Source organism: Heterocephalus glaber, unplaced genomic scaffold (genome assembly GCF_053883595.1).
Source record: "Heterocephalus glaber isolate CG9 unplaced genomic scaffold, H.glaber_assembly_v1.0 deba00000281, whole genome shotgun sequence".
Taxonomy (NCBI): domain Eukaryota; kingdom Metazoa; phylum Chordata; class Mammalia; order Rodentia; family Bathyergidae; genus Heterocephalus; species Heterocephalus glaber.
In genome coordinates this window covers 11,161,343-11,170,873 of record NW_028258139.1, presented here as the reverse complement: position 1 = coordinate 11,170,873, position 9,531 = coordinate 11,161,343, and the positions used below count along the sequence as shown (strand labels likewise).

General features: G+C 36.6%; 1 protein-coding gene across 28 annotated transcripts in view; it reads left to right on the top strand.

Annotated features, from left to right (window-relative positions):
- Erc1 (ELKS/RAB6-interacting/CAST family member 1) overlaps positions 1–9,531 on the top strand; it is a 510,100-nt gene that overhangs the window by 427,115 nt on the left and 73,454 nt on the right. For all 28 annotated transcript variants that reach the window (XR_015439770.1, XR_015439760.1, XR_015439764.1 and 25 more), the window contains one exon: positions 9–153. Coding sequence is in view for 22 of the 28 variants with exons in the window: in XM_087182771.1 (XP_087038897.1) it covers positions 9–153 (145 nt within the window). In the remaining 6 variants the exon portion in view is untranslated. Of the gene's footprint in view, positions 1–8; positions 154–9,531 lie in introns of those variants that run through there.

Here is a 9,531-nt window from a genome sequence, read left to right as displayed (position 1 = left end):
TTTTGCAGGCAAGAAGCTCTCCTGGCTGCTATTAGTGAAAAAGATGCCAATATAGCTCTTTTGGAGCTTTCATCCTCTAAGAAAAAGACCCAAGAGGAAGTGGCTGCACTAAAGCGTGAGAAAGATCGCCTCGTGCAACAGCTTAAACAGCAGGTACTAATAATGCAGGGGCTGGCATGGCATGGGACCAGCCTTCACACAGTTTTCTATACCTGTCTTCCAGAGTGTATTTCAGGGTCTCATTTTTTATATTAAACATCCAGTTAATTTTCATAATTAGAGGCTCTTCACAAATATTATGTCTAGTAAATGTAGAGTGTTCTTAGTAATAAGGATAGTTTAGATGTCACAAGTCTTCTGTAAGAATATTTTCTAACTTTGTATGATGGCTGGTAGGAATTAGTGAAATCTGCCCATTTGAAATGAAAAGGGCATATATTTTTTTTACATCCAACTAGATTCCTAGTACACAGATGTTAAGCATATTTTTATTAAAGATTTCTAGTTATTTGAGGGTTGGATAAGCTCTGAAATGTACAAACAGTTTTGTCCTTTTCTTTTGTAACTTTAACCCTCCCAAAGTTTAATGCTTAATATTTTTCTTTAGCCCTTTCATTTGTGAAAATAAAGCTAAAATTGTCCCCTTCGATGACAGTTACACAATGCTGTGAATATCCTTAATAGACCTGTACCCTTAAAAATGGCTAAAATGATAACTTTTTTTTTTTTTTTTGGTATCGAGGATCAAACTCAGGTCCTTGCGCTTGTGGGGCAGGTGGTGGAACCACTGAGCCAAATCCCCAGCCCTTAAACATATCTAGAATCGAATCTTTTTTTTTTTTTTTTTTTGGTACCAGGGATCGAACTCATGTCTTTGCACTTGCGCAGCAGGGCAGCAGGCAGCAAAACCACTGAGCTAAATCCCCGGCCCAATAACATTTTATATTGTGTTTATTTTTTCACCATTTTAAAATAGGGGAAAGATTTCTTTATTGATGAGGACAAAGCTAAATTATTAAATTTATTTATTTGCTTTAACTTTAATCTTCGCTGACCATTTTTGTACTATTTGTACTATCTAAAATCCTGTTTTCGTATGTCATCTCCTTCATTCTCTTAGTCAGATTTTCTGTACAGTTTGTCTGCTTAACTGTGATCCTCTGCCTTAAGTAATGAGGCTAGGAAAGAGCTTTTTAGGTAAAGAAATTTCTTTTTTTTTTTTGTACTGGGAATTGAACTTGGGACCTTGCGTTTGTGAGACAGGCAGCAGAACCACTGAGCTAAATCCTCAGCCCTCTTTTCTATTTTTAACCATCAGTCATCAACTGAAAGTATATAGACATAATATTTAATGTTAAAATTAATAACCTACATTTACACAATGAAGATATTTTCTCTGAAGATCAGTATTAAAACTGCTTACAAATAGACTTTATTTACGTGGCTGACTTTGCTGAAAAAAAATGCCAAAAGATGTCCCTTTTCACAGGGTAGATAGTGGACCAGCAAAAAAGTAATTCCTTGCTTATTTACAAGTGAAAGAACACTATTCCAGTTTCCTGCAATAATGTTTGAACGCCTGTTAAATAAAATAGGAAGAATGTGTTTATTATTTAGTATTACAAACATCTATCTGGTAGTGAAATTTGACTATCCAAAGATGATAATGTGAAATAGGAGGGTATTATTAAAGTAGTTAACTGGATTGTGAGTAAACTGCAACATTAGTTCTCTTAAGTGTTTAGGCCTGAATATATAGGCACATGACTTAAATAATTTATGGTACTGTGCCTTATTGTGCCAGATAGAATAGAGTGTCTAGGAGATAAGAATACTGTATCTCATTCACAGTGGTTTTTGGTGTTGTCTCTCAAGACCATATATTTTCAGTAGGTACTTATTAAAGAAATTAGTACATGAGCTTACAACCTTAGGAAGAGCTAAAAATCTTTCAGGGTCTGCACTGTAGCTCAGTAGTTGAGTACCTGCTTAGCATGTGCAGTGTCCAGAATATAAACTGCAGCACTATTAATACCTTTTTATCTAACTGTGCACCCTGAATACTCTGTACTGATATGACCTGTGTAGAGAGAAAAATAATGCCGTTTTCAGGATCCCTACCTATAGTTTTTTCTCTGTCTCTCATCCATGAAGTTTCATATTCCTGCCCTCTCAGGAGTATTCCTCTCAGGTAGGAATACTTCCTACCTGTGAGGAAGTAGTGGGAAGAGGTCTTGCCAAAGACATTGTGATTCTTTAATTCTCTTGAGTGTATGGGCCAGGGATTTAGCTCAGTGGTTCTGCCACCTGCCTTGCAAGCGTAAGGTCCCAAGTTCGATCCCTGATACCAAAAAAATAAAAAATTCTCTTAAGGGTGTGTACTAGTTTTTAGGGAGAGGACTTTTGCAAAGAGGATATGACATGAACTTTGTTTTAAGTTAAAGTGTCTAGTCCTTGAATTGCTGGAATATGTCTCAATCTAAAGATAGTTTCCTAACAGAGAAGCAGCAGCATTGACCAGGCCTTCCAATAAACAGAGCTGCCACTGCCTAATAGGCTCTTGGCATTCATGGACAGTTCCTATCCTCAGAAAGAGATGAAGTAATAAGAATGTACAGACTTGGGGATCATCCTTTAATATGGTCCCAATTTAGAGTACCTTCCCCTGCCCCAGGATAACTTGTTTTCTTGACTCATTCATGTCAAAGCAGCCCTTGGAGAGGTTACAGGGAAGGATCTAGATCTGATTTTTAAAAAGTAAAACCTAAATGTTGTCTAACAAACTCCAGATGTGCTGTGGTAGATGCCAGCCAATGTGTTCAGACTAATTCATGAAGAAGCCCCCACTGTGGCTGTCAGGCACCCACACTAAGTTTAATGTAAACTCAGATGGAAGCCTGGAAAGGCTTACTGCAAGCCGTTTAGCTGCAGTGGTTGTAGACACAAAATAGCTTTTCTCTCAACATTATGTTCTTTTTTTTTCTCACCTCCAGAATTTTACAACCTCCATATTGTATTTGCTGCTATTAGTTTAAAGTCTGTGTTTGATCCTCTGTGCTCTGTGCAGAGATAACATAGTCAGATTTGCTTCTTTTTTTTTTTGGTACCGGGGATCAAACCCAGGACCTTGCACTTGTGAGGCAGGCGTGGTGCCACTGAGCTAAATCCCTGGCCAGATTTGCTTCTTAAGACTACCTAGTATTTTTTTCTGTTTGTAACAGTCACCTATAAAAATATGAAAGTAAGACCAGAAACTTAAACTGACTTGGTTTAAATTACACAGTTTCATTTACAAGTACAGATTTGTAATGTTCTCCTTTAGAATTGTCACAATATATTCTGGGGCTAATATAAGAAATTTTAGCTGGGGATTTAGCTCAGTGGTTTCATTGCCTACTGTGCAAGCACAAGGACCCGAATTCGATCCCCGGTACCAAAAAAAAAAAAAAGAGAGAGAAAGAAATTTTAACTGTTAGGAAAGGCTTTTTTTTTTTTTGGTACCGGGGATCGAACTCAAGTCCCTGCACTTGCAAAGCAGGCGGCGAAACCACTGAGCTAAATCCCCGGCCCAAGGAAAGACTATTTTAAACCAATAACAGCTGAACTTTGGCCACATATAAATACTTTATAAATTTTTACCCTTTCCACCACAATTTGTAATTTTATTGCCTTATTTTCTGTCTTAATATGACAGAAAGGTATATTCCTTAACATCTTGCTACAGCTGTAGTTATCACTGAACATTTTAACTTTTAACATTCCTTCCAGTACTGGAGATTTGAATGTTTATGTTACCATGAGATTCCTGGTGTCAGGTCACCCAGGTTAGTGGTTGTACACCTGTACAGGGAGGTAATACCCGCCACCCCACCTCCCAGGAGAATATAACCTGAACAAGATAGCGAACAGGTAGAACTATTTTAAGATAGTCCTAGGTAAAACTAGATAGAAAGATAGAACTAGGTGAAACTAGAATAAAAGCCAAAGCCATTACCCCACCCCATTGCTGCTCAAAGTGCCAGTTCAAAGGGTGTGCCATATTGTAAAACTCTGGAAATAGCTGTTGAATGCTTGCCCTACCCACCATCAACTTCAGTAGAGGCCAGTTGCAGAGGCATTCTTGCTGGGAGACAAGGACTCACAGAGAGATATTTTCGCAAGGGAGAGTACCTTTATTACTGGGTGCTCTAGGAATCACGAGCCAGACAGAACTACAGAGGACTGGGACTGGGGTAGGGCTAGAAGGGAGCTATACTGTCTTTCTTTACCCACTCTATCTACATCTCTTTATACACCTCTGTTCTCTTTCATATTTTATTTTTCTTCTTCAGTTTTTTCTAGTTTATATCTTTTTGGTTCCATTCAATATACTCTATTAGTACTAATCTGAATATCATTGTTTCATTTTCTCTAGCCTATTTATACTTCTCTCCTTAACTTCCCCTGGAGTAGCAAAACAGGAGACATCTTTCTAAACAAGATCTGTTACCTGATAATATGCAGTTAGCTTTTCAACTTACATTTCCTTCACTTGTCTTTTTTCTGCCCCCACATACAATCTTTCAAAACTCTTCTCCCCAACCCCTTCTTTCCAGACATGAAAATGGTATCATCAAAACCCTTTTTCTTATTTCTCATTCTGTTCTGTTTCTCTGGGTTTTTTCTTTCTATTCTTTTTTTTCTTCTTTCTTCTAATTCCCAATCTATCATTACTACACCAATACTGCACCATCATCTGCCTGGGCTATAACAGACTTGAAAACTGTTTAAACAAGTTTGATATTATATGTTGACATTTGCTCTTTGGATGTTGATATTACCAGTAATTATTCTCTTTCCACAGTAAAGTTCTAAAGATAAATCTTAGTATTCTGAATAGGTTCAGTAGGTATCAGCACTCTAGATCGTTCCCAAAGCCAAGAGCATATCGCAGGGAGAAAACTGCTTAACTAGGGATATCTCTTCTATAGTAGCAGAACAGATCTACAACCTTTAACACAAAAGCAAAATAATCGTGAGATGCCTCCAAAAATTCATAACTCCCCCAAATTGGATCACAGACACTGCAGTGGATGAGTTTTGTAAAGAACTCAGAAAACAAATAATTAAAAGATTGAAGAGATCAAAGAAGAGAAAAATAAACTGAAAAATCACTAAGTCACTAAAAGGATCAACAAACTTAAAGATACAGATAAACAGCTGAATGATTAAGAAAGACAGTTCTAGATATAAAAGATCACTTTAATAAAGAATTAGAGGTTACAAAAAGGAGTCAAGCAGAAATCCTGAAAATAAAAATTCAATTGAAAGTTTTAGCTGTAGGCAAGATCAGTCAGAAGATAGAGTATCAGGACTGCAGGACAAGGAGAATATAGTAGAACATTTTCTCAGTAACACTATACTGGGGGCAAAAAAGACCATCAAAAAATGATCCAAGAGCTCCCAGATGACTCAAACAAACTTAAAGATCATGGGTTTTGAGGAAAGGATAGAGACAGAGACTAAAAAATTGATTCACCTAAATTATTGCAGAAAATTTCCCAAATCCAGGGAATGAGATGGATATCTAGGTAAATAAGGCACTTAGAGCTCAAAATAGATGTGGGCAGAAAAGAACCTCTCCATGACACAGCATAGTCATAATCCCAAAAATTCAGAATAGAGAACACCAAAGGCTATTAGAGAAAAGCACAAAATAGCCTATTAAGGCAAACCCATCAGAGTAACAGCAGATTTTTTAATGCAAACCTTAAAGGCCAAAAGAGTTTGAAGTTTTTTAAGCCTTAAAAGAGAATAATTACAAACAGTAATTATTATATCTTACTAAATTATCCTTCACAATTGACAGAGAAATGAAGAACTTCCATGATAAAGACAATCTAAAGAAATTTAAGACCTCCAAATCAGCATTGTAGAAAATACTCAATGGTGTCCTAAACAGAGACAAGGAGGTCAACATCACAAAAGAGTCCAAATAAAAGAATAAATCTTACTGGAACAGTAGTTAAAAAGAAATCAACCACTGGAAAAATAATGATGTGACAAATCAGGACATACCTTTTGATAATAAGTCATTGTAAATAGTCTTAACTCTCCAATTAAAACACATAGACTGGCAGATTAAATAAAAAATCAAAACCTCACCCACAAAGATACACACAGGCTGAAAATGAAAGGTTGGAAAACGATATTTTATGCAGCCAGCCCCGAAAAGCAGGCAGGGGAGTAGTATCTTAGTTACTTTTCTCATTGCTGAGACAAAATACCCAACAGCCACAGTTAAAGGAGGAAAGGTTTATTTCAGCTCACAGTTTGTAGAAGTTTCAGTCCATAATCAACTGGCTCCATGACACAGTGGCATGGCAGAAGAGCATCATAGAGGAGTAATAGTTCATGGCAGACAGAAGGCAGCAAAAGAATCAAGCAACAAGGGACCACAGCAGCCCTCTTTCTGTCCTGTATATTCTAGCCAGATTATACACCCTTAGGGTGGATAGCACTCACACCCAGGGTGAGCTTTCCTTATTATCCACATCCAGAACTGTGCCAAACCAATCAGTGGACTAATTTAGTAATCACACACCCTTGATCCCAGCGTCACACACTCTAGGTGCAGCCACCTCTGAAAAGCCGCACGTATGACCACACGAGGTTTTATGGAGACATCTAGACACAAGCCATAACAAATAGCTGGTCTAATTCCTAACTAAAGTTGACTTCAAAACTAGTCAGAAGAGACAAAGAAGGTCACTATAAATTGCCAGAGACAATGATTCACCAAGAAGAGATAACAGTTGTAAATGTTTATGCACCAAATGTTGGCAGACCTAATTTCATAAAACAAAACTACCTTACATAAAAGCACAGATAGCTACCAGTTCAATCATAGAGGGGGACTTTTAATACCCCTCTCGCACAAATGCACCGTTCAGAGCCAGGCATGTTGACACAGACCTGTAATTCCAGCATTCAGGAGGCTGAAGGAGGAGGATCACCACAAGTTCGAGGCCAACCTGGATTACATAGTGAGTTCAAGGCCAGCCTAGAATATACAGTGAGACCCTGTCTCAAAAAAAACCCCAAAAAAACAACTCAACAAACAACTCAAAAAATTAGATTTATATGTATATATAAATGAATTTCAAGGGAACACAAACATTCAGACCACAGCAGAGTCATTAGAGATCATTCCAGAAAAGAGAAATTTTGATATTACAATTTATTAATATGTATTGTCTTGGCTACCATTACATACTGGAGAGAGGAGCTAGTTTAAAAATTAGATAGGCAGCCTATTAAGTCTAAATATTGTGAATGGCCAACAATATGGGACTCAGACAGCCATTCAACAAAAGCTATGCAGCCAGGAAAAAATATTTTACAACAATATTTAATTACATAAAAATATTGATAGCTACAATTTATTAGATGCCAGGCATCTTTCTAAGTGATGCCAGGCATCTTTCTAAGTGATGCCAGGCATCTTTGTGTTAAACTCATCGGTTATTCCTCATAGCAGTCTTATGGGGGAGAAATTATTGTTACCCTAATTTTAAAAGTGAAGAAACTGAGACTGATAGCATTTAAGTAACTTACCCCAGGTTAGATAGCTTGTAAGAGACAGAGCTAGATTTCAAACCAGACAATTTGATCTAAAGCCCTTACTTAGGCATTATTGTGTATTTCTGTAAAGTTTTTTATGAAACTAAGCCAAATATTTTCAGCTCATCTAGAAAAAAATGTGTTCAAGATAATCAAATTTTGACAAAGCAGAATTGAAGAGAAGGGAACAACACATCCTGCCAGATTTTAATATACTGTGAGATATAGTCATTTTTAAAGTACCACGATATAGTAGAAATAGGCATAGAAAAAACATCAGAAGAGCATATCTATTTTACACGTTCATAGGGAGGAGATTAAATGGCTATAACTAAAGATTGACAGTGGTTATCACTGATTAGAAGAATCACAGATAATTTTTTTAAACTTTATTTTTCAGATTATCTACAGTTAACATTTTAAATCATTGAATATTAGCAAGGTTTTTTAAATGCTGTAAAGAAAAATTTAACAATATTTTATTAGTGTAACATATATATTGGTGTTTACTTTTATGCATAATGTACCCTGCATTTTCTGAATTGCTAACTCTGCAGAGTGACTCTCTAAGATGCTGAGTATAATATGCATTTATGCGGGGCTTAAATCACCCAGTCACACAGCATTGCCAATCCCATTCTCCTTTTTGGTAAAGATGAAAAAAAGGCAACAGAGCATAGTTGGTTTATGATTAAAAAGAATGATTTTAGAACACATGACTTACTTTCAAAACACGAATTGTATGTTTTAGTGCTGGGTATTGAACCCAGGACCTCACACATGCTAGGCAAGCACTCTACTATTGAGCTATATCCCCAGTTCCCTGAATACTTATTGATAAAGAAAAGCTATTGAATTTTATATGTAGTTTTATATGGATATTGAATTTTATATGTAGTTTCTGTCCAATCATCTTACTGAACTCTGTACTGTCATAATTGTTTTCCAAGGATTCTTTTAGAGTTTCTAGATGATCATATAATCATTTAATTTACAAATGATAACCTTTCTCCACAATATTTATGGTCTATATATTATATAATACTTTTTAAAAAGGATATTTTAAAAGATGAATAGATTCTTATGGTAATAATGTGGAAATATGAGTCCTATATATCATAATGTGAAAAAAATAAAATTACAGGGTCCTGTGTAATATAATCCAGTATTTTAAAATATAAAAATAAGAACTGGAAAGTCGCTCAATTTGAGGATATTGCTTCTCTTTCAAAAATTCCTGTACCAATGTAATCTTAGTTCAGGCTGCCATAACAAAATGCCATAGACTGGGTCACTTACCCAGTGGAAATTTTTCTGGAGGATGAGAGATGCAAGATTGTTAATAGCTTGTGTTTGGATGTCTCCCCAAAACCTCATGCTTTTTCAGAGGTGGCTGAATTTAGAGTTTGTGATTGATTCATGGTTGGCCTAGGCCTGAGGGCGGGCAGGAGGATTAAGAGCATGAGTACTATCCGTCCTAAGTAGTCTGAATAAGATAAAAGAGGTAGAAAGACGCTGTTAAGGTGTCTTGTTGCTTTTACTACCTTGTGGGTGCCATGAACTGTTTCTCCTCTGTGATGCCCCTCTGCCATGTGCCACCCTACCTTAGAGCCAGCCAATTATGGACTGAAACTTGTACAAACTATGAACTAAATAAATCCTTTCCCCTTTAACTTTGGGTGTCGGGTATTTTTTCTTAGCAACAAGAGAAAAGTAACTAACACAAAGATCAAGTTTCTGGTGATTCAGATTCCACTGATTCAGTTTCTGGTGAGGGCAGTCTTCCTGGCTTGCAGAGACTTTCTTCTTTCTCTGTTTTCAAATGACAGAGAAGCAAAGAGAGAGTTATCTTTTTCTTGCTGTACTTATAGGGCTACAGTTGTGTTGGCATAGGGTCTTACACAGTTATGACTATTTAACCATGGTTAG